Below are 27,857 nucleotides of genomic sequence, written 5' to 3'. Positions count from 1 at the left end.
GTGAGACCCGGAATTATTTATTTTATTGAACAAACACCTACATAGCAGTTACTGTGTGCTAGGCACTATTCTAAGAACTCCAGAAATTTTAACTCATTTAATCTTCACCACTTGAATGACCCTGGGAGAAAAAGGCCATTGTATTGTGTTAATCATACATGCCTAGAAAGTACAGGAAATTTAATAATTATAAAATTGGTTTCAGAATTTAACAAAAATAGTTTTACCTGCCTCTTCAATTCAGTTGTCCCATATTAAACTTGCCAAGCCCAATCGTCATTTCGTTCCTCAATGTTATGTTTTCTGCTTGCAATATGAGAATTGTTAAAGCACTTTTGGATAGTTTTTTTTAAATTGCCTATATTTTCCCGCCAGCTGGATTAGAAACGCAAGCTCTATTTTTGATCAACTTAACTCCAGGTCTTAGCAATGCCCCCCCATCTGCTCAAAAAACGATTATAGTACATTCTATTGTTTACAGTAGCTTCTAACCAATCATTTGTTGACCACATGCACAGTCCCTAACTCAGAGGAGTCAAACAATTTAGTAGAATCCCTAACTTTCAGGAGCTTAACGATTAGGAGCAACTCAAGGATATATGAGAAGATGGATGCTACCTTAGCCATCATTTCCAGGATTTATTCATATCATTCTTGCTTACCTAGTTTCTTTTATCCTTCAGGTAAATCTTTTGGGAAGTTTAGGGTGTTTGGTTTCTGGGCCTGGATTCAACTTGTTTTTAACTTGCTCTTGTGATAACTAAAGGTAAACAGCTTGCTTAAAAGTTTCCGTGACAACTGGTAAAATAAAGAGCTGATTATGACATGTTTGTGGGACACCTTTTATAAGTAAGAGGCCTGGGGCAGATGGCAGCAGACTGGGACAGACATACAAAGAGAGGAGTAGCATAAGTACCAAGGTATAGTTTTAAGCAAACCAGAGATCCAAGATCATGGCATATTTCTATGGAACAGCAAGAGCTGATAACGAAGCACAGCTAGGTTGGTATAATAACGCGTGGATAGAAATGGGAAGAAGTAAAAATAATTTCTTTAAATGTTGTGTTTGCCACTGTAGAATACAGAATTATCTCTGGTTTTGTAGTACTTGCTCCTTTTGACATTCCAACTTGTGTATGTACTATGAGTCCTGTCTCTGTCTTTACAGGTTTTGGGTTCCTGACATGCAGCTGCACTTTAGTTAAAGAGAATTTTTCCTCTTTAGTAATAGCTAGAAACTTATTGCCATCTCATTTATTTAGTTGTTTCATATTACTATCCCTTTTCTAGAAACAGTCTCTTAGTTGCTCCTTCCTTGTCATTTTGTTATACCTATTTTCTTAGTGTTACTGTACTTAGATTTTTAAAAATTAGATATCTGTAATGCTTAGGCATGATGAGACTTTGTCTATTCATTCAAAATATATCTATTAAACCATATTACCTGCCAAGAATATTATAAAGTCTTTGAAAAGTAAAATGAGCAGTAGAGTGGAGGTAAGATCTACTGCTTCTCTGGTATACTCCATATTCTTCTGCTATTCAGACAAGTTTAGTTTTGACCCTCTGTTCTGTATTTAACCACTGCCTCCTGCATTCACCCTGACTTTACTGAGATTTAACTGCCATGTTTCCTAAACTTTCCAGGTACCCTAGGAACTTTAACCATGGCTTTCAGGAGATCTTGGTACTAGCTGAGTATACTGCTACCTAATTATGTGCCATTAATCTCTCTGGAATTTTGTCAACTGTGAAATAGAAATGATAGAAATGATTTACCTACTTTACAAGATAGCTGTGAATGACAGGTTATTTAAACCTGCATTTATTCATAAAATAATTTAATAAAGTATTTATCAAGCTTATGTGTACAGAAAGTGTCCAGAGAAATATCCAGAGGCACTTCATCTGTCTTTTCACTTAAACAGAAGGGCACAGGAATCTTGGTTTTGCCATAGTAGTTGTAATTTGAGTAACCCCTCTGGGCTTCGGTCTCCTCCTTTGAAAAATGGGCATTGTGATGGTACCTACCTCCCAGTTATTGTAAGCATTAAATGCGATCACATATTTCAAGTGCTTAGGACAGTACCTGGCACCTAGTAAGTTTCCCCAAAATGGTAGCTATTGTTAACCTGTCTTACATCAGGAATGGAGACTCCAAATAATCCTCATGTCTGGGATTTACGTAACCTAATTCTGCCTAATATAATTAAGCTTTTCCTATTCTGTTCTCTGAATGAAAGAAGAATGATTATGATCTTTCATGTCATAACTTGTCATGAAGTGTTTCAAGATAATCCCATTATTTTAAGTTCACCACTGATTAGCTGAACAGGGTTAATGATTGAACCAATTGAGATAAGTATGTGAAAACATTTTTTAAACTGTAAAATGCTATACCATGTTATGACTATTTTAATTAATAACTCCCATTTCACTAGTTTCACTTGCCTTCTCTGCCAATTCTCTATATGGTTCCTAAAATGTGTGGTTTTATAAAATTATTATGGGGGCCGGCCCAGTGTCATAGCGGTTAAGTTCGCAGCTCTGCTTCAGGGGCTGGGGTTCGCAGGTTCGGATCCAGGACAGACCGAGTACCGCTTGTCAGGCCATGCTGTGGCGGCATCCCATATAAAGTGGAGGAAGATGGGCACAGATGTTAGCCCAGGGCCAATCTCCCTCAGCAAAAAGAGGAGGATTGGCAACAGATGTTAGCTCAGGGCTAATCTTCCTCACACACACACACAAAAAATTAAAAAAATTATTAGCGTGTAGTTAAGATTTCAGCATTCAATATGGCTCATTAACTGGTGGTGAAAAATTCTGAGCCATTCTTAAAATGTTTTGAGCCACGACAGTATTGTTAAACGGAAACACTGATTTGGAAGGATACTAAATTCTGAGATATTTGTTTTAAGAAAATAAGCCTCCCTGCTTTAACTCAAATCTTTTTCTTAGATGAATAGCTTTGAGGAGCTAGATTTTATTCAGTGTAAAAACATACACTGTATGATTATGGTAAAAAAAAAAGTGAAACCACATAGAAAACAATGATTTGTCAGCGCAATTGATTCAATTGGGTTAGTGCCTTACCAAGACCCTTTGGGAAGCCAGTGACCTCTAAGCATTTAGGAGTGGCTTTGAGTTTTTTCCAGGCTTTAGCTTTTTTAAAATTACAAAGGTGTAGTGTGTCTGCTGTAACAGGATGGAAAAATGCCTAATGAGAGGTAACAAGCTTTTGCCTCAGTCCAAGGGGATAATGGGCTAACCAAAACTGAGAAAACTATTAGACATAGAGCAGAAAGGACGGCGCTCCCATACACTTTACTCCTCCCCACCCTTTCTTTCCAAAATAATGGTTAACGAAACCATTCCAGGGTTAACCTAAGAGCAGAGGAACAACCACGGTGAATCCGCACTAGGAAGACAGGGAGGACCGAGCTTGGGAAAACAGGCGGCTCCCTGACTGCGCGTGCGCCCCTGTCAAGGGGGACAAAGGCGCCTGCAATAAAGCTCATTGCTTGCGTAGTAAGCATGCGTCAGCGGGTCGGACACGAGGCGCATGCGCAGAGGGGCGGTGCTCAACTGATGCTCCGAAGGTTGTAGTTTTGGTTTTGCCCCGAAAGGCTTATTGGGGTTGCCTTGGCTGAGAGAGATAAAGGAGGAGTCGCGGAGATGACTAAGATAAATTCCTCATTCTCATTATAGGCTTGGAGGTGAAGGATCTCAGTGTTAGGGGCCCCGAGTTTAGAGGTTAGGAGGTTTAGAGCCAGTCCTGCCCCACTTTGTGCCCACTGGTGTTAGGGATGGTAGGGCTGCAAAAGTGAGCATCCCACTCCTCTAAGAGCTTCCTCCCATCTTCTCTTTTTCCCCTTTTTCTCTCTCCCTACATCATCTCCAAACCAAATTGACTTGTCCTTATGTGAACGGGAGCCAGAAAACCTTGAGAATTTCGAACAAAACAGTGGCTTCTCTCTTGACACGGACATGCCACAGGAGAAAATGGAACTAGATTTGGAGGTGCAGCTGAGTTCAACCACCACAGACGGCAACTTCCTGAGAAGATCCAACAGCGCCCCTGTGATCAATGGGCTTGGGTGAGCAGGATTGAAATACTGGAGGAGGCAAGCAGGGGAGTGGGTGGCAAGTGTTGGAGAAAGTGACTTCCGATAGCATTCCTATCCCTCTATTCATCGAGGTTCTTCAGGTATCTCCCTTGTTCCTGGTGTCGGGAGATCCCACCCTCGGCCTGGGGGGGAGTGGGATGGACTGGCCAGAGGGAGAGCGCACACGTACCCACCCTGAGGTTGACACACATAAGAACCTGAACGTCCTCTTCTGACAGTTCACCAGGACCCGAAAGCAGCAACCAATTGGTGTCGAGCACGACGTTTTCTAACTCACTCCATCTCTTACCCACTACTTTGAAGAAACTGAGCACTCCCCACTCTCGCTTTCACATCTTCTGTGATGACTGTAATTTTTGTCTTTCAGCTACTTTGCCACCTCTGACCCTCACCTCCAGCAAGTGCAAATGGTTGCCAAGCAAATAAGCTTGAGCCTTTTTTACGCCTAGTTTTTATTTGAACAAAAAGTTTAGGTACCACAGAAACTTGATCTCATAAATTTTGCATTCTCAATGGCCGATATTGCCCCCAACTTGGTTCTTGGGGGTGTGTGAAAAAATCATACTCATTTTATGTATAAAGCACAGATATACATATGAAAATTTTGTGGGAATTTTCAAGAGGAAGCGATTGCCGGGAAAAATGGCTAAAAGGCTCCTTAGAGGGCTGATAATGAAAAAATATAAGATTTTTAAAAACACTACCCTAGCTGATGGTTAACTGTATTTCCTGTACGTATCCAAATGTCTGGCGTGACTCAATCTTATATTTCTTAAAATAGAATTTTAGAGTGAAATCTTGGATCTCACATCCCAGTGTCATAAAGTTTTCTCAATACTGTAAAAATGTCTGAAAAATGCATTCACTACATATGTTATTAACTTTGTTCCTCACCTTTTGCTGGCATCATACTAATTGATAGTTGTAAATCACAACTGTTAGAACTGAACTCAGACCAGATCTGCCCTCCTGTCTAACATATGAGGAAAGTGAGGCCCATAAATGTCCAAAATGATGTAGTTAGTAGTAGAGCCAGTGCTAGGAACCTGTGTCTCCTGACTCCTAAGCCAGTGCTGTGTCCACTACTAATCAACATCTAAACAAATGCAGCTTCCTGGTCATTTGAGATAAGGCAGAATATATTGTTACAAAATGAAAAGCAAACCAAAATTGACCAAAAAATAATACATTACCTTCTTTAATAGGCAGATAGAAAAATAAAGGGGCGGGGGTGGTGGCTCTGCATGCTGGGTTGAGAATAGAACATTCTATAAATTCAGGATTTTACTCTAATCCTGTTGTGTGAATGAATGAATTGTTGTGGACCCACTCTGCTGGTAGAAGAAAGCACTTGGAGGAGAATGTTGGTTTTATTGGAAGCCTTTATGAAATGAAAAAACAAGTTGCAAAAGATGATTGAGGATAGATATTTGAAGGAACCCTTGGATCCTGTTTAATATATTAAATGCGGGGGATCCAGGCCTCCTTCCCCAGTCCCCAAAGTCCTGGAAGCAAAGAGAGTGATCGCAGTTATCTCTTTATACTTTGCTTCTGTAAAGGATTTGACATTTTTTTGTTTATATTAGAGCATATTTACAGTATCGAATTCTGTAGCTTAAGATGCTGATGCATGAAGTGAAATTTGTACAGAAAGGCGATAGGAAATTGCATATTTATCTAGTAGGAGTTAAAGAAACGACAAAGTGGACCAAGTCCAGGGACTCTTGTCTATCAAAAAGAAGTAACATAGGAATGATATATTACATGCCTGAGGTCAGGCAACTTGTCCAAATGATCTCCTGAGGGCATTGTGCTGTTGTGGCAAGTTTAGGGTATGGTTAGAGAAGTTACACTGAAGCAAGAAAAATGGAGAATAGAATTACACTGAGCCTTAGTTGAATTCATTTTCACCTCCGTTCTTTTCAGTGGCATATGTACACTGCTCACTTTCTCACTTTCCCTTAGTTGGGCCTCTAATCGTTGTTGCTGTCCTTCTTTCACAGCTCACTAAATATTGTTGCACTTCTTTCAAGTAGTTTTCCAATTTTGCTTGATGCTTCCTGTATATAAGGACTCTCAGCCTCTCTTGCACCAGCATTTACAGAATTTGTTCCTTAAATGTCAACTCTTTAATACAAGTGTTACTGTCTTTAAGAAGTTCCTGCACTGTTTGTGTACATCTCACGTTAATAAAAATACCAGTGTCAAAAGTTTTGAACCTCTTGGTTCTTTATACTCTTTAGCCCTCTAGTTGGCAGATTTCACTACTGGTGTCAATGACTTTATTTAAAGGTAGTAGTTTTTTTATTCTACTTCTCTGGCCCTTATTAGAATCATAGATTAAGTTCTTGGATTTCTGCCAGTGCCTTCCCCCTTTAAATACCTTTAGCCTGACTCTGCATTTGTTACTGCCTCAATTCTGTTTGAAAGGCAAACTATTGCCATGGGCCAAATCCAACCTGCCGCTTGGTTTTGTAAATAAAGTTTTATTGGCGTATAGCCACGCTCTTTTGTTTACTTATTGTCCTTGGCCACTTTCCCACAATGGCAGAGTTGAGTAGTTGCAACAGAGATTGTATGGCCCACAAAGCCCAAAATATTTACTATCTGGCCCTTTGCAGAAAGTTTGCCAACCATCTGGTTTATTAAACTCTTACAAGCCCGGAAGAAGAATAGTGGCCATGAAGAATGATTGCTTTGGAAATATAACTGACATAAATATGTTGTAGTTTAGACGCAGCTGCCTACTGATCATTTGATATGGAGCATTGAACATCTATCTAGTTATATTACCTTCACTTTTTCCAAATTGTTAAGTAGCACTTAACTCAGTTCTAGATATCACCTAGGATTTTATGAATTCATCTTGAGTGACTCGTACCAATTGAAGGATATGCTGCCTCAATGATTTCTTTCAGTTACAGTTTTATTAAATAAGATTGGCAGACAAGAATTTAGGGGAGAATATAATTGCCAACCTTAAGAATTAAACCCCCACACAAAAGATAGTGGAACTATATAAACCGTTAGTGTCCCTCCAACTTCCTTATAAGTAACTGCTAAAATATATTCCTGTTCTCATAGGGAAAAATGACTGGGAAAGGAAGTAAAAATTAGACCCATACATATATCCTCTCATAAAATATTGAGTTATTGCCTGTTTTATGCAAATTACCATGCTGTAAAGATGTACCTCGAGGCTCAATAAGCTTTTTAATTTAATAGTGAAAATAAATACTCCAAGGACTTAAATGTATAGTAGAGTAAGATCTGTGCTTAGGGAGGGAAAGGAAGAGCTAGGGGAATCGAAAGAAGGGAGTGAGAAATGACAGCGAGGTTGGTGAGAGATAAGGAAAAAGTTCTCGGACAGGTGGCATTTGAGATGGGTCCTAACAAACACATTGATAGGATGCAGACTGGAAGAGAGGGGGCCGTATAGCTGGGACAGCATGCCAAGTATATGGAGCAGACTTGAAGGCAGAAAAGCACAGGTGTATTCCAGAAAGCTGGTCCACTCTGCCTGGATCACTGACTCCCAAATGTTCATCTGCTGCCCAGTGCTGATCCCAGGTGACATTTTCACAATCCATGGTTTAGAAAAAGTTAAGTACAGCATACTTAAATATATTGTTATGTAGTTGCCAATCATCCTTTTCTGGGCAGGACTGTACTTTGCTCTGAGATTGTTAGTTTTACTCTTTTTTTTAATACCCAAACGTCCTTTTATAAATGAAACAATGGTGTCGGCGGATTTTTTTTAATGACCTTACTTGGCAAAAGAAAATGGTAGCAACTATGTTTGTGCCAAGATTTTGTTTTGAAATTTTACTAATCTGTGAAATCCAAAAGTCTGGAGCTAAATTGTGGAGGGATTTGAATGTCATAGTAAAGAATGTAACTGAATTCGGGAGGTCGTGAAGAGAGTTTCTGAAAGTTGTGAGCAGGAGAGCAAGCTGTTCTTTAGAAAGGTGATCTGGTAGTCTGTTAGATAGATTGCAGTAGGGAAAGAACAGAGGCGAGGAGAGCAATTGGATTATTGCAGAGTCCGTGGAAAAGTAAAAAGGCTTTGAATTGGTTTTTGGCAAGGAGCCTGGAAGGAATATGATGGATATAAGAGACCATAGTGGTAAAACCTAAAAGAACTGGCCCCTAATTGGATATAGGTGGCAAAAAAGAAAATGTTAAAGATGATTTCTTATTATCATTGGGGAAACATGGATGAAAGGTGCACGGGAACCCTTTGTATTCTTTTTGCAACTTCTTGTGAGTCTTAAACTGTTTCCAATAAAAAGCTATAACAAAAATAAGACATGAAAAGGAAAAGATGACTTCTTCAGGGTCCCAAGCTCAAATAGGGCTGAGACCAGCTGGGCGGGCATGGTCAAAGCTGAAGAGACAAGCACCATCTTCAATGGGCAGCGGCTGCTCAGCTTCAGTCCGTTGTTGCCATGTGGGAATGTGACCCAGTGAGGCAACATCTTGCAAATTTTCAATAGAAGTCAAAAATCTGGAATCTGGATTATTTATGTGAAATCTCTCAGTGTTTCAAATGTGCCCACCTAATTAAAAAACATTTTTAACAGTAGGCCAAAGGAAACATATCTGTGAAAATCTCAGTTCTATCGAGCCCTGCTATTGGTTATCCCTCATGTTCATGTGAAAGTTTGGGAGTTGAGAGGGGATTGGTACTAGCACATTATAGCTTCAGTCATAAATTTAAATCAGTTACAGGTTTACACAGAAAACGATGTATTTCCAAGGCCACAATAAATTATACTTATTCTTGGTAGCATGATTAGAGGTAAGGTGGCACGCTTGAGAATTCCGTACCTGATATGGACTCAGCCAATGAAGGCTTTGTGTATGTGTGTGTGTGTTTTAATTTCTACATATGCACAGCTGTCTCCATGAAGAAGCCATTTACGTTAATGGCATTGCTGTTTAAGTATTTGAAATCTTATTTCTTTTAAAAAAAAATCTTGTAATGGATTTTAAATAACAGATGTTTTCTTTTTCTTCTTAGTGACAATTCACAGATGTTCCAAGCTGATACTCTAAGAACCAGAAGCAATAGTATAACATCTATCACACAGCACTGTCTGGTAAGAAAATGCTTATAGCAGCCTCACTGGCCAAGACTTGTGCTATTGGTCTTAACCAGTGGTTCTCAAACTTGAGTGTGCACCTGGGAGGCTTGTTACAACAGACTACTGGCCCTCAACCCCAGAGTTTCTGATTGAGGAGGTCTGGGGCAGGGCCTGAGAATTTGCATTTCTAAGAAGTTCCCACTTTGAGCAACATGGCTCTAAACATTACTGAAGGAAAAATAAACACCTTGACTACAGTTATTATTGCTTTGCTGCAGCAGCAGCAGAATTAACTTTTAAATCCCATATGGATTTAACATTGAGATTTTGTTTTTATGTATAAGACCATCTGGCTTATAATTTTTAAAAGAACATTCTGATTTTGACAGGAAAATTTGCAGGCTCTCCTAAGAGTATTTTTCAGGATTTTAGTTTCACTTTTATCTCAAATTTATCTTGAATTGAAAATAAAGTTTGTTTTTCATGGTGTTATAATACAATGTCTAAATTATAATTCTCATCTACTAATTATCCTGTAAACAGGGGAAGTATGCTTGTAGATAATTAAGCCAAAGTGAATAAATGATTCACTATATGAATCTTTTTATTGAGGTGAAATTCACCTCAATAAAGGTAAATAAAGGTTGTATACCTCAATACAGGTATACAATTCAGAGGCATTTAGTGCATTCACAATGTTGTTCAACCACCACCTCTCTCTAGTTTCGAAAAGCACACTTTCTTGGGGCCGGCCCATGGCCAAGTGGTTAAAGATCCATGCACTCTGCTTCGGCGGCCTGGGTTCATGGGTTTGGATCCCCGGCGAGGACCTACTCCACTCATCAGCCATGCTGTGGAGGCATCCCACATAGAAAGTAGAGGAAGATTGGCACAGATGTTAGCTCAGGGCTGATCTTCCTCAGGCAAAAAGGAAAAAAGAGGAAGATTGGCAACACATGTTAGCTCAGGGTACATCTTCTTCTTCTTCTTCTTCAAAAAAGGCACACTTCCTTGTCTTGTTCCTGGTCATAGGTGGAAAGCTTTCAGCCGTTCATCATTGAGTATGAGATTAGCTGTAGGTTTTGGTAAATGTCCTTTATCATGTTAGGGAAGTTCCTTTCTACTCCTACTTGCTGAGTATTTTTATCATGAAAGGGTGTTGAATTGTTTCAAATGCTTTTTCTGTATCTATTGGGATGATCATGTGGTTTTTTCCCCCTCCGTTCTGTTAATATGATGTATTACATTGATTTTCTTATGTTGAACCAACTTTGCATTCCTGAGAAAAATCCTCCTTGGTCCTGGCGTACAATCCTTTTAATGTACTATTGGATTCGGTTTGCTATTATTTTGTTGAGGATTTTTCCATCTATATTCATAAGAGATATTGGTCTGTAGTTTCTTTTCTTGTGGTACCTTGCTGGCTTTGGTATCAGGGTAATGCTGGTCTCATAGAAGGTGTTAGGAAATATTCCTCCTCTTTTATTTTTGGAAGAGTTTGAGTAGGATTGGTGTTGATTCTTCTTTAAATGTTTGGTAGAATTCACCAGTGAAGCCATCTGGTCCTAGACTTTTCTTTGTTGGGAGGTTTTGGAAACAGATTCTCTTTATTTGTTACAGGTCTGTTGATGTTTTCTATTTCCTCTTGAGTCACTTTGGTAATTTGTGTGTTTTTAGGAATTTGTCCATTTCATCTAGATTATCCAATTTGTTGACATACTTCTCTTATATGATTTTTTTAATATGATAGAATCTACAGAACATACTTTAGCGAAATGTTGTAGGTTGGAACCCATTTTAAAATATTGCCTCCTAATCTTAAAACTGGAAATTTTCCTTTTCATAGAATACTTAACATTATTCCCACAAATGCATTAATATTATATTGGGAAAAGTTAGAATTATTCATTAAACAATTCTTCCTTCTATTCACTTACTTATTTACTCATTCATTCAACAATTTTTATTGAGTGCTTGCTTGTCTATCAATGCACTTTATACCTATCCAGTCTTCTTTTCTACTCAGCCACGTCAACAAATATTTTTAGGAACGTACTATGTGTTAAGCCTTGATCTAATTGTCAGGGAGATCTAACCTAGTTTGAGGGGTTTAAGGAGGAAATGACATCTTAGTTGAGATCTTACTGATGTGTAGGAGTTAGTTAGTTTGGGATATTGGTTGCAGGAGCAGACAATATTCCAGGTAAAAAATGGCATGTTTGAAGGCCTGGAAGTGAAAGGGAGTGTGGTGTGTAGAGAATAGAGAGTACAGAGAATTTGGAAGAAGTGCGTTCTAGCTAGAGTGAAAGTAAAGATGAAGTCATGAGAGATGAGGTTGGAGATATAGACTAGTGCAAGTTCTTGTAGGGCCTTCCAAGTCGTGTTAAAGATTTTACACTTTACCCTAAGGTCAATGAGGCCATAGAAGAATCTAAGTCTGTGATTGACATGATCAGATTGGCATTTTTAAAAGATTACCCTGGCTGTAGAGTGGAAGATGGATTGGAAGAGGGTAAAAGTAGATCCAAAAAGATCAGATAGGAGGCAACTGCAGTAACCCTGGCAAAGAGCTGATAGTAACTTAGACTAATATGATGGCAGTGGGCAGAGAGAAAAGTGGCAGATTCAAGAGATATTTGCAAGGTATAATCAATTGAGAGATTCGATGGAGAGTCGGAAATGGTGGAGGCAAAGGTGACTAGGTCTCTGGCTTGGGCAACTGATGGGATGGTGGTACCATAGAAGAAGAAAGGAATGTTGGAAGAAGAGTAGATTTAGAAGAGAAGATGAGTTTAGTTTTGGACATGTTAAGTTTGATATTCTCTGGGATCTCTAAGTGGAGATATTAGATATACCAGTTTGAAGCTCAGGATAGAGATCTGGGCTAGAGACACACATTTAAGAATCATCAATAGAGTGTTACTTAAAGCTTTGGGAATGAATGATATGACCTATGGAAAGAGTATAAAAGGAGAAGAGAAGAGGCTAAAGGAAAAAGCTTTCAAGATCACCAGCACTTAAACATCAGTCAGAAGAGACTCCACCAAAGAAGACTAAGATGGAACGGTCATAGATGCAGAAGGAGACTCAGAAGAGAGTAGTACCATGAAAAACCAAGGAAAATTATTGTCATGTGCCATCAAGTAGTTAAACATGATAAAGACTGAAAGATGTCCATTGAGTTACCAAAATGGAGATTATTAATGAATTTCTTATATTTGAAAGCAAGTTCAATGGAGACTGGGGTGGGGTGAGAAGAAGCCAGATCGGATTGGGTTAAAGAATGACTGAAAGCCAGCCCTGATCGCCTAGTGGTTAAAGTTTGGGGCTTTCACCGCTTCTGTAGCCTGAGTTCGTTTCCCGGTCTCAGAACCACACCACCCATCTGTGAGTTGCCATGGTGTGGCGGCGGCTCAAATAGAAGAACTAGAAGGACTTACAACTAGGATATACAACCATGCATGGGGGCTTTGGGGAGAAAAAAAAAGAGGAAGATTGGCAACAGATGTTAGCTCAGGGCCAGTCCTTCCCTGCAAAAAAATAAAAATAAAACAACAAAAAGAATGACTGAGAAGTGAGGACCTTTAAATGGCACTGTACATATGAACTTGGTTATTTGGGGGCAGAGTACCCTTTCTATGCCTTAATTTCCTCCTCTGTAAAATGAGAATGTAAGAGTATCTGCCTCATAGGTTTGTTGTGGTGATTACATTAATCAGTAAAAGTACTCAGCATGGCACTGGCACAGGTTAAATGCTCAATAAATATTAGATGTTTTTATTAGTAATAGTATGTTTATAGAGCAACCATGTACCTGGCATTTTTTTAAATGTATAATTTTCCTTAGGAATTCTAGGCTCCTAATTTGCATAAGTTTAAGTTTAATACAATGCATATTTAAAATAAATCATCTTATACAATGGACTGTGTTTGGCAGAAGTGAAGCCATTTTAACTTATTTGATGATGGGAATTTCAAGGTTTATTGGTTTATCTTGCTGTAACAGCATTATGCATATGCTTTTATTTTGTTCAAAGTATCACTTCATCATTATTATAAGACTTATGTAGGTATATACTTGCCTTCAGTATAGATATGCTGAGTTATCTAGAATAACATGATAATTAGAATGCTTTTGGCCGAAGTAACAAAATCCAATTAGAAGCGACTTAAATGATAAGGAACATTTATTATCGCAAATAACAAGAAGTCTTGAGGAAAGGAGGTCCAAGAGTTGGCTAATTCAGTGGCTCAGTGATATCATCAGAGACCCAGGTTCCTTCCATCTTTCCACTCTACCATCCCCAGCGGCCTCACTAATCTTTGTACCTAGTAATTAGACCCAGCGTTCAGAATCATACGTATAGCATGATCTTATATATATTTACAGATGTCAAGAAGGATATGTATCAATCTATTAGTAGTTATCTCTGGAGCATGGAATTATAGGAAGAATTTTACTTCTACTTTATGCATTTCGACAATACAGGTGTTTTCATTTCTAGCTGATATATCAAATTACAAAATAGAAACATCATTCTTGAAAAAATATAAGTATCGTTGAGTGATATCATGAACTCTAAGTTTAAGGGTCCTATCCCGTACTGGACTGCCCTTAAAATTGGTGCTGCAGGAACCTATAGTAGTCAAATTCATAGAGACAGAAAGTAGAGTGGTGATTGCCAGGGACTGTGGGGAGAGGGGAATGGGGAGGTGTTGTTTAATGGGTATAGAGTTTCAATTTTGCAAGATGAAGAGTTCTGGAGATTGGTTGCACAGCAATATGAATGTACTTAACACTACTTAACTTAAAAATGGTTAAGATGGTAAATTTTATGTTATGTATATTTTACCACAATTAAAAATTTAAAAAATTGGTGCTACTTTTCATGTATTTCAATGTAGGTAAAACTGTTTTAGAAAAAATTGTGGTTATAGAGGACATTGAAGAACCATGAGTGCCATTTAACACACAAAGATGCATATTTCCAAACCTTGCAAAAATCTGTTATCTCACAATTATTTTCTTAGTTAAGTTCAAATATTTTCTTCACCACTCTCAGGAAATCACTCCATTCCGCTTCTGATGAGCAGAAACCTGAGGCCCTCTTCTGACTATGGGGACTATGCCTTCTCCCCGGATTACCCCTTTGCCTTATCTCCTAAGAACTCCAATGTTGGCATGGCTGTTCCCCACTCTTCTACTGCGAATTCTCTTCTTGGCACCTCTGTTGATTTTGGTGCAGCCACTTCTTTTCTCTATCCTGACCCCCTTCTACTCCAAAAGCAGGAGAAATGTCTCATTTTCCTATCAAATGATTGTGCTTTTCTTGAGCAATTTGTCTGTTTTAATCTTATGACTACTGATATTTATCTGATTAGGTTTTGCTTTTCATACTGGCAACTACAAACTCTAAATCCAATTTATGGCCCACCCAGTAGCAAGTGTATAATACATTCCTGACCCTGCTTTATGCTCTGTCCTTCTAGCCTACATTCAATTCATGTTCAGTATGGTCGTAAGCCACCTTGAATCATTTCAGGAACCAGGCAGAGACATTCATAAATATAGCATACAACTCTTGCTTGGGATTTTCTAAGTGTTTTATCTCTAGTAACTACAGTAGGAAATGGGTTAAAATAGCCAACCTATTAAAAATTTATTTTTAAAAAATTGAATGTTTTTACAATATTAGTTTTCTGTAGTCTCTCTTTTAAATGGAACTAAGCTTGATCTTTCCTCCTGTCTTAAGGTCTTCACTGGAGATAACGCTTGGGAATCAGCTTCACCCAGCACCCTCCCCAACCCCCCCACTCCCACTTCTTCCCTCCCCACCCCATGATGTCATTCCTTGGTGCTGGTATTCTTGCTTCCTCCCAAGGACTTTTTTTTTCTACAGTGTAAGAGAAAGGCACAATAGGAAATTTACACAAAAGATACCAGTGAAGTTTATTGACATCTCAGGAAACTCTTTATTTCTATTTTAATACTTTGTTTCATGTAGAAAAATTATCTAAGGTAATTCCCTTGCAAACACCACCTGTAGTACTTAACCTGTGGGAGAATTCTCTTCCAGAAGCCTTTTTTTTTGTGTGTGTGTGAGGAAGATCAGCCCTGAGCTAACATTCATGCTAATCCCCCTCTTTTTGCTGAGGAAGACCAGCTCTGAGCTAACATCCATTGCCAATCCTCCTCCTTTTTTTTTTCCACCCCCCAAAGCCCAAGTAGATAGTTGTACGTCATAGTTGCACATCCTTCCAGTTGCTGTATGTGGGACGCGGCCTCAGCATGGCCGGACAAGCGGTGCGTCTGTGCGCGCCTGGGATCCGAAGCTGGGCCGCCAGCAGCGGAGCGTGCGCACTTAACTGCTAAGCCACTGGGCCGGGCCCAGAAGCCTTCTTTTCTCCAATTAATTTTCCACTTTATTACCAGAAGAATCAGCCAAGTCCAATATTTGATCCACATTTTGTCTAATTTAAGAACAAATCTTTCTGTGGCTTAGGATTCTATAGCTCAAGGTCAAATCCTACCTTCCCCAGACATTTCACACCATATCCCTGTTGATGTCATCAATTTCATTCAGGCAGTCTTCTCAGGATTTCCTGGATAAAGTTTTCCAATAGGAAATTCTAAGCCTTTGCCTGAAGCTAAACCAGTTCCTTTCTATCCCTTAGATATCAATTAAAAATAATCTCTTCCAGGAAGTCTTTCATAATTTATTTAGAACAGTTTGCCACACCATGCAATTCTCTTCTTTTTTTAAATGACATATCATTATAATACAGCTAACGTACCATAATTTCTGTATATAGAGCATATGTATATACTTAAGTTCAGGTTAACATGTCTTTTCAATTAGCTTATAAATCTTAGGGTTTCATATTCTATATTGTGAACTTTCTGGGCATTTGAATGATGACAATATGAGTATAAGTAGCATGATTCAGCTTATTAAAATTCTACTTGTTCAAAGATATGTGTGTTTATATATATATATTTGAATTTTTTTAAAGGAAAACCTAAATTTTTCAGATTTGGTGCATGTCACTGTACAACAGCTTCTCGGTGATCAATGCTAATAAAGGGGAGCATTGGGGGAGAAGATCCAAAACTGTGGATAAATCACAATATTTTATCCTCGGTTTAGAAAGTAGATTATTTTTAAAGTATGTTAAGAATGGACATACAAATTTTTTTTTAAATTAGTAATAATATCTAGTGTTGGAGAGTTACAGGGAATTAATATTCTCATACACTGCTGGAAAGTAAATTTGTATAAGCTTTCTGGAAGGCAGTTCAGCAATGTGTATCAACAGCCCTGTGACCCAGAAATTCCAACTCTGTGAATTTATCCTAAAGAATTCATTAAGGATGTGTGCAAAGATTAGCTTAAATGTTGTTATCACAGCATTATTTATAAGAGCGAGCAAAAAATGTGACAACAGTATAGATGTCCAACAACAGGGAATAGGTTAAATGAATGAGCCTTCATTATCTGTGTTTGAATCACAGTTCTAGCAATTACTAGCTGTATGACCTTGGGCAAGCTGCTCAATTTCTCTGGGCCTTAGTTTTCTAATTTTTAAGATGGAGACAATAATAATGTCTATGTCAGGGAGTTGTGAGAATTGAATGAGATAAGACAGGTCTGGCACATAATGAGTGCTTCTTATTATTATGGTACATCCATATAGTATAATATTCAGCCTTTAAAAGTGGTGTTGCAGGTGAATTTTAACATGGAAAGATGTGTGGAATATATTGTTATTTTTGTTTTGTTTCTAAAGTCAAAATTCAGTTTATTCATCTGTTTATGACATAGTATACAAGAGGCAAAGTGTTTCACATCATAGATTTCACTTCCAACTCTGTGGACTGTTCATTTATTTGGCTAAAAGGAAAGACTAGCTGGGAAAGCCAGGTAACGCTTAGACAACTAAAATAAGGTTACAGGGGACAATGCTGACGTCATCCTCACAGAGATGGGCACAAGGGGGCTGTTAGTCACAAGCTGATTTTCTAGGACCATTAGCTGGAGGCATAGGAGCACCACTTCTGGACGCTCGTGCCGTCTCGGGCTTCAGCCAGCCCCACTACACAGGCACAGCAGCACTTTCTGGTAGTCGCCCTCTCTGTCTTTCTGGATGTGGTAATATAGAGACTCACTGTACTTTCTCTTGAATTCAGCCCTAGTTTTCAACATGTCCACTTCACTGCGGGAGACCATGATTCTAATCGGGACCTTATCATGAGTCCCCTTGCCCTTCATGGAGTCACACAGTCAGTCAGCAAAATAGAGGGGCGTGTTCTGAATACACTGGACCAGGTTCAGGAAAGCATTTTCCAGATCTCCTTTGACTTCTTTCTTGCTGCTCTTCAACATGTCATAAGGGCTGTAGCTCTTGTACCTTTCAAATACTTTCTGGAAGTGACAAACACTCTGCTTGGTCATGATGCTGATCCACTTGGGAACATCAGTTCCTTTCCTCTTCGCTCTTCGCTCCAGCCTCATAGAAATCCCGGGCATCTTGGGTCAATCAATTCATAATCAATGACAGAGCCATCCTCTGCTCTTCTCCCCTTTGCGAGGGCAACCATCAGCGTGCAGAAGTCACCAGATGTGTCGGAAACACTGTCCTTCTCTAGATCAGTCTTGTACATTTCCTTGTAGACTGTTAACTTCCTGCAGCTCCTGGTTGGTGGTTGAGCAGATGATCTCAATGAGGGAGTCCTCATCAGTCTCTGGCCCCTTCATGGATGAGGCTTTTGGCTTGGAAGCCTCATACTGATCAGGTGTTTTCAGTAGACCCCAAATCACCATCTCCAGGTGGCCAGACAAGGTGGCCTGACTTCATTGCTGATGCAAGTTCCTTTTTGGTCCTTCTCTGGTAGGCGAAGGCAATATCCTGTCTCTGTTCGTTGACATGGTTGGTCAAAATGTTGATGACGGTGACCTCATCCACACCTTTGGTCTTGATGGCCATTTCAATGTTCAAAGCATCCAGCTCAGCATCACAATTGGTGTACTCTTTGACTGACCCGTTGGCACTTGGGGCTGTAGAGTGGTCACCCTCCGAGCTGAGCTTGCACAGAATTTCATGAACAGTAGACATTTTTATAGAAGCTGGCCCAGGAGCCAAGGGCTGTGAGCATCCCCAGGTGCAGAGGCAGAATATGTTAAGTTAAAAAAAAAACACCACCACCCAAACTGCAGAATACTATGTGTAGTAGGATCCATGTCTGGAAAAATAAACACAGATATTTACTATGGTAATCTCTGGATGGTGGATGATGCTGTTTTTTCCCCATTAATTATGTTTTATACTGAGCATGTATTACTTTATATTGAGGAAAAAAAGTGAGTCAGTATCTGTTGAAAAATAAAAGATCAGGATGAATAGGTAGAGCACAGAGGATTTTTAGGGCAGTGAAACTATTCTTTATGATACTATAATGGTGGATACATGTCATACATTTGTCCAAACTCATAGAATTTACAACACCAAGAGTGAACTCTAGTGTGAACTATGAACTTTGGATGATAATGCTGTGTCAATGTAGGTTCATTTATTATAACAATTTACCACTCTTGTGGGGCTTTTGGTAGTAGGGGAGGTTATGTGTATGTGAGGGCAGAGAAATGTCTGTACTTTCCACTCAATTTTGCTATGAACCTAAAACTGCTCTAAAAAAAGTCTATTTTAAAAATTAATTAATTAAAATAAAAGATCAGATGGGAAAAAGAATAAAGAATTCTGGGTAGCAGGGAACAGATAGCCTAGTTTTATAAATCTACCACATATAATCCAAGTTGTTGTTTATAGATCATTAAACATTGAACTCGAGACATATTTGATGATGGTGGTGATAATGGTGGTAGTGGTGGTAATAGTCATTTACCATTTACTGAGCACATACTATGTGCCAGGCACTGTGCTAAGCATATTACATGCATTATCACCATTATCACATTTACTGTGAATAGATCTTTGAAAGAGAAGCTCTGTTACGTTGTTTATAACACTATTTCATATAGCAACAAATCATATATCCAATGTACCCCTTTTATGTAAGTTTTATCCAGAAAAGTTTCCTGACTTTTATGAGAAGGGTCAGCTAGTAGCATTATTGATTTGAATTAGAAATTTTCTTGAAATATCAACCCTGGAACATGATTAGTACCATCCAGTCTGAGTTTCTGGTCAGTCGGCAGTCCATAGCCATCCAACACCCTCTTCTTTATACCCATCTTCTGGATAGAAACTGAACCAGGATCGGGGCTGATGAATACCTGAGTGTGTCTATTCCAAAGTTAAATAGACGTTGCTGTTGGGTATCATTTTGCTCTTCTACGTATACCAAAGAAGATAATGTTTCCACAGTTCAAATTTTTGAGTATTGCATTCAAGGCTTTCCAGCATCTTCAACTTCTTGGCCTCAGAGTCCTCTGTATCTCCATAGACTCCTGGCATTCCACTCACACAGGACTAATAACCTTTCCTAAAACGTGCCAAGCACTTTCACTTTTCTATTGCTTATGCTGTCCAACTCCTCGTCCTACAAGGCCCAACTCAAATGCCACCTTGTGCCTTTCTTATCTGTCTCCCACCTCCCACCCGCTACGCCCATTCACTTAATCTTTGTGTTTTATTCCAACCCCACTTTACCTCCATTTAACACTCATTTCCTTGTCTCTTATTTGTAAGTATTTGCATGAAAGCAAATACTTGCAAATACTTTCATAAGTATTTGCTTTCATGTCTGGATTGTAAGGTCTCTGAGGGTAATAACTGTGGCTTAAACATAAGAGCTCACTAAATACTGAAATACTTAAGAGTTAGCCCTATCTTTCTGATAGTGAATTATGATGAAGTAATTGTCACTAATTATCAAGTATAATTTATATGCAGTGCTGGGGGCCGGCCCTGTGGCATAGCAGTTAAGTGCGCGCGCCCCACTGCTGGCTGCCCAGGTTCGGATCCCGGGTGCGCACCGACGCACCACTTGTCAAGCCATGCTGTGGCAGCGTCCCACATAAAGTGGAGGAAGATCAGCACGATGTTAGCCCAGGGCCAGTCTTCCTCAGCAAAAAGAGGAGGATTGGCATGGATGTTAGCTCAGGGCTGATCTTCCTCACACACACACACACAAAATTATATGCAGTGAATTTTCAGTTATCACATATGAATTTTCTATTGTTACTTTACAACTTTGGCTGTTTCCTCCACCCTTCTAGCAAACTAGAAAAAACAAACTGATTTTAACACTTTCTTAAGCAAAATATAATTAGTGAGGTAATGTGCTCCCTAAAAAGTTATATGATACATTTTAAAACCTAATAAAAATTCAAACTATCTGCTTCATAAAAACATTTATTTGTCCAGCACACATTTTTTGAGCACTGATCTTCTCCCCACCCACCAACTGGCTCCACTTACTGCCTTTCTTGGCCACCATCCACCTACAGGTTTCAGCTGGGCACCTCAGGCCAATCTTTAATTCTTTTCACTCTTTCTGATCATTTCTCCAATCTGCCTCCTTCTCTTCATCCCTCCCTTTGTCATTCAGACCCTGATCATCTTTTACCTGGCCTGTGACCCTGCTTTTAGTCCATCTTCCCTCTATGCTCAATTTGTTCCGCATATGCTTCTAGGGCTGCCTTTCTAAAACAGATATGATCTTCTTGTTTAAAATACCTTTGAGGTTTAAGAACTCAGAGGGACCTATGCTTTAGGTTTCCTATTGGGCTCAAAGGCTAAAGTCCAGAAACCACAATCTGGTTTCAGCCAAATTTTCTTTCTGCCACACCCTATCATGTACAAGTTTCAGCTACCCTTAACCTCTCTATTCCCCAAACATGCCTTTCTGCCTGAACGTCTCTTCCCACTCCCTGAAATACTCTCCCTCCCCTTCTCCATCTAATAAATCCTACCTACTCTGTTGAAGCCTCTGTGAAGCCTTCTCCAAGACCCCAGGCAGAGTTATATTCTCTGTCCTTTGAGCTCCCACAAATCATAACTTGTTCTGGCACTTACCGTGGCCTAGTTTTCCCTACCTCGACTTTGAATTTCTCAAGGACAGGAAAATGTCTTATTTATCTTTGGATCCCCAAGGCCTAGCACGGTGCTTTAGCATATAGTAGGTGCTCATTAAATATTTTTGAATGCACAACTCAATGTGCTCTTAAGATATAATGTGAAAATGAGATATGGTAAATTCATTATCTGGCATTGCAAGAACTAACCAGGTTACAGATAGAATGGATAAATGAATTCTAAAGGTAATTTTCAAGCCTCATTTCCACACTTAGCTTTAAATTCCTCCATTCTTTCATTTCTCTCTTGTATGAGTCCTCATAAACTTTGAGAAAAGACCAAAAAGGAGAAAGTAGCCCTGAAAAAGAGAAAGGGCCTAGATAACAAGTATCTGGGCAAACAAGAATAAAATGTGCTGAACTACTTGAAAGTGATTGCCTTAAGTCATTCCATATTGTGCAAGTTTGGTTTCCCCAGCTAGATTCTAAGGTATTTGATGGAGTGATTTTGTTTGTTTCTTTTGTATGCTGCTGATTTAATGACTGTTTCAGCCTTTTCTTGGTAATGCCTATCACTAAGCTTTAATGATGGGCTAAAACTGGTAGGAAGAATGAGGTGATTTTAAGATCTGGTCTCTTGGGAGAGGAAAGGTGGAGATAAACAAAATGTTCTATTGATGTTCTGCCGTATATTTTTATGTTAACAGTTATTTTGTTCTGTTTTGATATATATATAGAGAGAGAGAGAGAGAGAGAGAGAGAGAGAGAGAGAGAGAGACTTTTGATTAGTTTAATTTTCAGTCAAGATTCAATTGGACTTTTGATTTTTTTTAATTTGAAACTTAATACTGTTGCCAACATGCATTAGGCACTCAATAAATATTTTAGATAATTCAACATTGACTTAATGTTTAGAAATAATCAGAAACATTAAAGCAAGCTTGACTTTTATTTTTTTATTGCAGTAACATTGGTTTATAATATTATATAAATTTCAGGTGTACATCATTGTATTTTGATTTCTGTGAAGATTACACCATGTTCACCACCCAAAGACTAATTACAATCTATACACATGTGCCTAATCACCCCTTTTGCCCTCCTCACTCCCCCTTCCCCTCTGGTAACCACCAATCTAATCTCTGTCTCTATGTGTTTGTTTGTTGTTGTTTTTATCTTCTATTTATGAGTGAGATCATACGGTATTGGACTTTCTCCCTCTTACTTATTTCGCTTAGCATAATACCCTCAAGGTCCATCCATATTGTCACAAATGGCCATATTTAATCGTTTCATATGGCTGAGTAGTATTCCATTGTGTATATATACCACATCTTGTTTATCCATTTTTCCTCTGATGGGTACCTAGGTTGCTTCCAAGTCTTGGCTATTGTGAATAATGCTGCAATGAACATAGAGGTGCATATATCTTTTCGAATTACTAGCGTTTTCATGTTCTTTGGATAAATACCCAGCAGTGGAATAGCTGGATCATATGGTAGTTCTATTCTTAATTTTTTGAGGAATCTCCATAGTGTTTTCCATAGTGGCTGCACCAGTTTGCGTTCCCACCAGCAGTGTATGAGGGTTCCCCTTTCTCCATATCCTCTCCAACACTTGTTATATCTTGTCTTTTTAATAGTTGACATTCTGATGGGTGTGAGATGATATCACATTGTGGTTTTTATTTGCATTTCCCTGATGATTAGTGATGCTGAGCGTCTTTTCATGTGCCTGTTGGCCATTTGTATATCTTCTTTGGAAAAATGTCTATTGAGACCTTCTGCCTGTTTTTTAATCTGGTTGTTTTTTTGTTGTTGAGTTGTATGAGGTCTTTATATATTTTGGATATTAACCCTTTATTGGATGTATGATTTGCAAATATCTTCTCCCAGTCCCTTGAGGGTATTATGCTAAGTTAAATAAGTCAAACATAGAAAGACAAATACCATATTATTTCACTCGTATGTGGAAGATAGAAAACAACACAAGAGCAAACAAACACATAGATACGGAGAATAGATTGGTGGTTACCAGAGGCGATGGGAGTGGGGAGAGGGCAAAAGTGGTAAGGGGGGGTCATTTGTACGGTGACAGACGGAAATTAGACTTTTGGTGGTGAACACAATGTATTATATACAGAAGTCAAATTATAATGAAGTACACCTGAAATCTATATAATGTTATAAACCAATGTTACCTCAAAAAAAAAAAAACCCACCTATGGTTCAGTAATTCTAAGTGAAGTCATATGTGATTAAGTTTTTAATTCCAGGAATGGTTTCTCTAAAAAAACGAAAAACAACTAAGGATCCTATATTTATTTAGGTTGTTAACTATCTAATAAATTGATAGTTTCTCAAAATACTGCATACTCTTTTACCTTGAATCCTGCTTCTTCCAAGGATCTCAAAGAAAAAGACAAATGCTACATATATAAATCAATTTTAAGGTTTATAATAACCATAGTTATCATGGCTTTCTTAAACCGTCAGATGAAGAATTTTTTTGACAGATAAAATGGTCTTTGTGCTATCGTTTTGTGTTAATTTCTTAGTGATCTGAGTTCAGGGACGCTTGTATCTCGCTGGCTTATATTTTGTGCATGTGTGTGTGTGTGTTTAATAGCAAAAGCCTAATACAGAATTAAACCTTTTAATTATCCAAGGATTAGCCACAGAACTCAAAAGACCAAATCACCACTCCACCACTGGTGGTGGGATTTTTTTTGACCCAACTACAAGCAGACTTTTGTTCAAGGGGGGCTTAACTGTTATGAAGCACTTATTATTTACTTAGCACTGTAATAGGTACTTTACATCTGTGGTCTCATTTAATCTCACAACAACCTTATAAGATCAGAAACTAAAGATGGGAGAAATTTAGTAACTCACCCGAAGTCCAGAGTTAGTGTCAGAGCCAAGAGTTAGCCCCAAATTACTAGATCTTTTCCAGCCATCGTTTCCCTGTTTCAGTGGCACAAAATCCATAGTATCTTGTAACCCTTGTTTTTAGTACTCCAACTCCTGCTTCCTTTCCCCTCTCCCTCTCACACCATGGCTTCCCTAAGGTCCACTAGCAAGAAACTAAGGTAAAAAGATTCTTTTACTTTTTAGTAAATAAAACATTCTTTTACTGTTTGTCTTTGTGAGTATATAGCTGTTTTAGAAATTCTTAATGAAAGAACCTAAAAGTAGTAGTTAAAGTGACCTCTGGTTTATCTGTGCAATTTGCTTTTTTGCTTCCTCCAAATTAGACCAAATGTTTGAAAATTGATTACATGTTGCTATTTGATTATGAAGCTTGAAGTCAAGAATAATTTAACTGGTTCGTAATATAAATTATAAATCAACTGATTTACATAGTGACAGAATATATATTATAAACATTTAAAATGAAACAAGTAGAAAATGAATGAAATGGGAAAATAGAAATAACATTAACTTTCAATCTGGGTACGGATTGAATGGAAAATTAAGACATTTTCAACAGTTTAATGGTCTGATAGATATCTTAAGTTTGAAATTTCTTTACATACATTCTTTAACCATGACTTCTTTTTAGCTATTGAACTTAACATTTTAAGTACAAAACAGAAATATCTGATTCTCACCTCATAACATTATGAACTTCCACTCTAATAACATTAATAAAGGCATTTATTTCATTTTTTAGTAAAATGGAAGAAATAATAGTAGGTACCTCATAGGATTATTGTAAGGATGAAAGGAATTAATATATGCACAGTGTCTGGCATATAAATCAAATATTTAAAAATTTTTAAATGGATATTTAAAAATTTTTAAATGGAAATTTAAAAACACAGAATAGAACCTCCATGTACTCAATATCCAGGTTTAAGTATTATTTACATTTTGTACATCATTTTTCATCTACTTCTATTTTTTGGGAGAAGGGAGCTTTAAAGTAAATCGCTGATATCTTTTTACTCATAAACACTCAGTATGAATCTCTGAGAAGGACTTTTTGTTTTACATGATCACAGTGCCATCATTATATCTAACAAAATTTATTCCTTAATGTCATCTAATAACCAGTCCATGTTAAATTTTTCCTGATTCTCAAAAATGCCTTTTTTTACTGATTCAAACATGTTCCATACATGATGTTTTGTTGGTATATCTCTTAGGTCTTTTATTAAAACAGCCTTCCCCTCCTGTTTTTGCTCCATGCCACTATTTATTGAAGAAACTAGGCCATTTGTCCTGTAGAATGCCCCACATTCTGATTCTGTTTCCATGTGGTGGTGTTTAATATGTTCTTTTATTCACTGTATTTCCTATAAATTGACTTGATTAAGTTTGCCTTTATTTCTAAATAAGCACACAGCCCCAAGTCAATATTAGGTTCTGGGTCAATGTTTAATTAAATGTATGGTTTCAATTGCCCCTTCCTGTTAGGCAGTTAATGGACAATTTCTTCTTGACTGTGGTTATTATTTGTTTTCTAGGAATTAGAGAGGTTGAGAACATCAAGCTGGAAGTTAATTTTCTTTTTTGCCCCAGCTTTATTGAGATATAATTTTCATGTAACATTGTGTAATTTTAAGGTGTACAATGTAATGATTTCATATGTGTATATATTGTGAAATGATTGCTGGGGAAGTTAATTTTCTAAACACATAGCAATTCCTAAATATTAGGAATTATTCTTTCAGTGTAATTTTCTTTTCCTAATAACAATTGAGCTTGTATTTCAAGAGGTTTAAAAGCACTCAGCCTTTAGTTTGCTCTCTCCCAAAGCCCTTAACATAAACAGCTGCCCTGCAGATATAGTTTGTGTATTAGTTTGCTAGGGTTACCCTGACAAAGTACCACATCCTGGGTGGCTTAAAGAACAAATTTATTTTCTCACAGTTCTGGAGACCAAAAGTCTGAAATCAAGGTGTTGGTAGGATTGGTTCCTTCCAAGGGCTGTGAGAGAAGGATCTGTTCTAGGCCTCTCTCCTTGGCTTGTAGATGGACATCTTCATGTTCATATACTGTTCTCCCTGTATACGTGTCTGTCTCCAAATTTCTCCTTTTTATAAGAACATCAGTCGTATTGGGTTAGGGCCCACCCTAATGACCTCATCCTAACCTGACTACATCTGCAAAGACCCTATCTCCAAATAAAATCACTTCTGAGGCACTGGGGGCTTAGGACTTCAATATATGAATTTTAATGGGACACAATTCAATCTATAATAGTTTGCTCACGGTGTTTTGTTCTATAACTTTACCTTTATTTCCTGACTTGTTAAATAGGATATAAAATCATTGGCACTCAGAAAAAACTTGACTTTCTCTATAGTGTCTTAAATAAAATCAATTTTAAAAATTATCTACTTAGGCATTTCTAGCGTTCCTTGTATTTGTATCTTCACAAATGTATGTCCCTTGTATTTATATTTTCACAAATGTAAACTTGAGCAACACATATTGCAGTCTTCTTTCTGTCTTATGTGAATTGGATAGATTAAACTGGGTTTAGACACAAACGTAAGGGAAGTTTATGAGATGAAGCCATTTAAAACAGATTATGCCAGCTGTAGTACAGGGCATGATTGTGGTAGGAACAATTATAGATATCATCTGTTATGTAAGTGTGTCTGTGGGCTTTCTTTTCTGCTGGCCAGGTTTCCCAGTTAGTCTTTCTGACAGACTTTGCCACCATTTTCTAGTCTAGTAGAGCAATGACATTAGATTTCTGTGATATCTTTTTGAGTTTTCTTTGGAACCTACTAAGTACCTAGTCTCTTTCGAGAACAGAAGTGGGTAACTTACCATTTCCATTTTTACCTTGAAAGGTAAGTTTAGTAGCAACTCTCTTTAACCTGGGTTTCTAGGATACAGTTCTCTTTGCCCTTGACAGTTATATGGCTCTTGGCCTTTTATCCTTAGTTTAACAATCTTATTTCATTATAAGCCATCTCATATTCATTTGGAAATAACCAAGATATAAATGATAAAAGAATCAACCCACTTTCACTAATGACCCTCAAAATAGCTGATGTTGGCTAATGTTCCAACTTTCAATGGGAGGAACAATAAGCAAAATTCTGTCCTCGTTCTGGGAATACTTGCTCTTTACTTGTTGAGTGAATTACAAAATATTTTGAGCTTCTCACTAGAGGAAAACATCTACATAAGTATTAAATGGAAGAACTATACTAACAATTACATTTTGCTGAAAGGATTTACTGTTATTCCATTGTCTTAAAAGACTGATTAATTTCTTAAACTACCTTTCCCAATTTCCCTCATTTTTCGTAATGGCATCAAAATAGTCACAGTCACACAGTTTTAAGACTCAAAGCTCTAGGTTCATCTTCAATTCTTCCTTATTTTTCTACTGTATCCAGTTAGGCATCTAATCCTATTAATTCTTACTTTACAACATCCTCTCTGTTCCCATTGCTACTTCCTTCTGTCCCTTCAGTCCAGCTTACTGTAATAATATTCTAATAGATTTCCTATCTCTGCCAGTTTAATCCGACTTCCACAACCAATACCAAGATAACTTTTCTAAAACACCATTTTCACCTTTTTCTCTCCTGTGCAAAAAGTTACAATGGCTTCCCATTATCTACTGAATAATAATAATAA

At 37.9% G+C, this 27,857-nt stretch overlaps 1 protein-coding gene and 1 pseudogene across 4 annotated transcripts in view; one reads left to right on the top strand and one right to left on the bottom strand.

Annotated features, from left to right (window-relative positions):
• The first annotated feature begins 3,594 nt into the window (after positions 1-3,594).
• Positions 3,595-27,857, top strand: part of LOC106802967 (P2R1A-PPP2R2A-interacting phosphatase regulator 1-like) — a 58,868-nt gene continuing 34,605 nt past the window's right edge. For all 4 annotated transcript variants that reach the window (XM_087426941.1, XM_087426939.1, XM_087426940.1 and 1 more), the window contains exons 1-2: positions 3,595-4,097; positions 9,151-9,229. In XM_087426941.1, the coding sequence (XP_087283067.1) occupies positions 3,988-4,097; positions 9,151-9,229 (189 nt within the window). In that variant the 5' untranslated portion in view covers positions 3,595-3,987. The remainder of the gene's footprint in view (positions 4,098-9,150; positions 9,230-27,857) is intronic.
• Positions 17,296-18,328, bottom strand: LOC101400990 (annexin A2 pseudogene; annotated as a pseudogene).

Source organism: Ceratotherium simum, chromosome X (assembly GCF_057802395.1).
Source record: "Ceratotherium simum simum isolate JZ-2026a chromosome X, ASM5780239v1, whole genome shotgun sequence".
Lineage (NCBI taxonomy): Eukaryota > Metazoa > Chordata > Mammalia > Perissodactyla > Rhinocerotidae > Ceratotherium > Ceratotherium simum.
The sequence above is the reverse complement of the archived record's forward strand: the minus strand, read 5'-3'. Positions and strand labels throughout refer to the sequence as shown.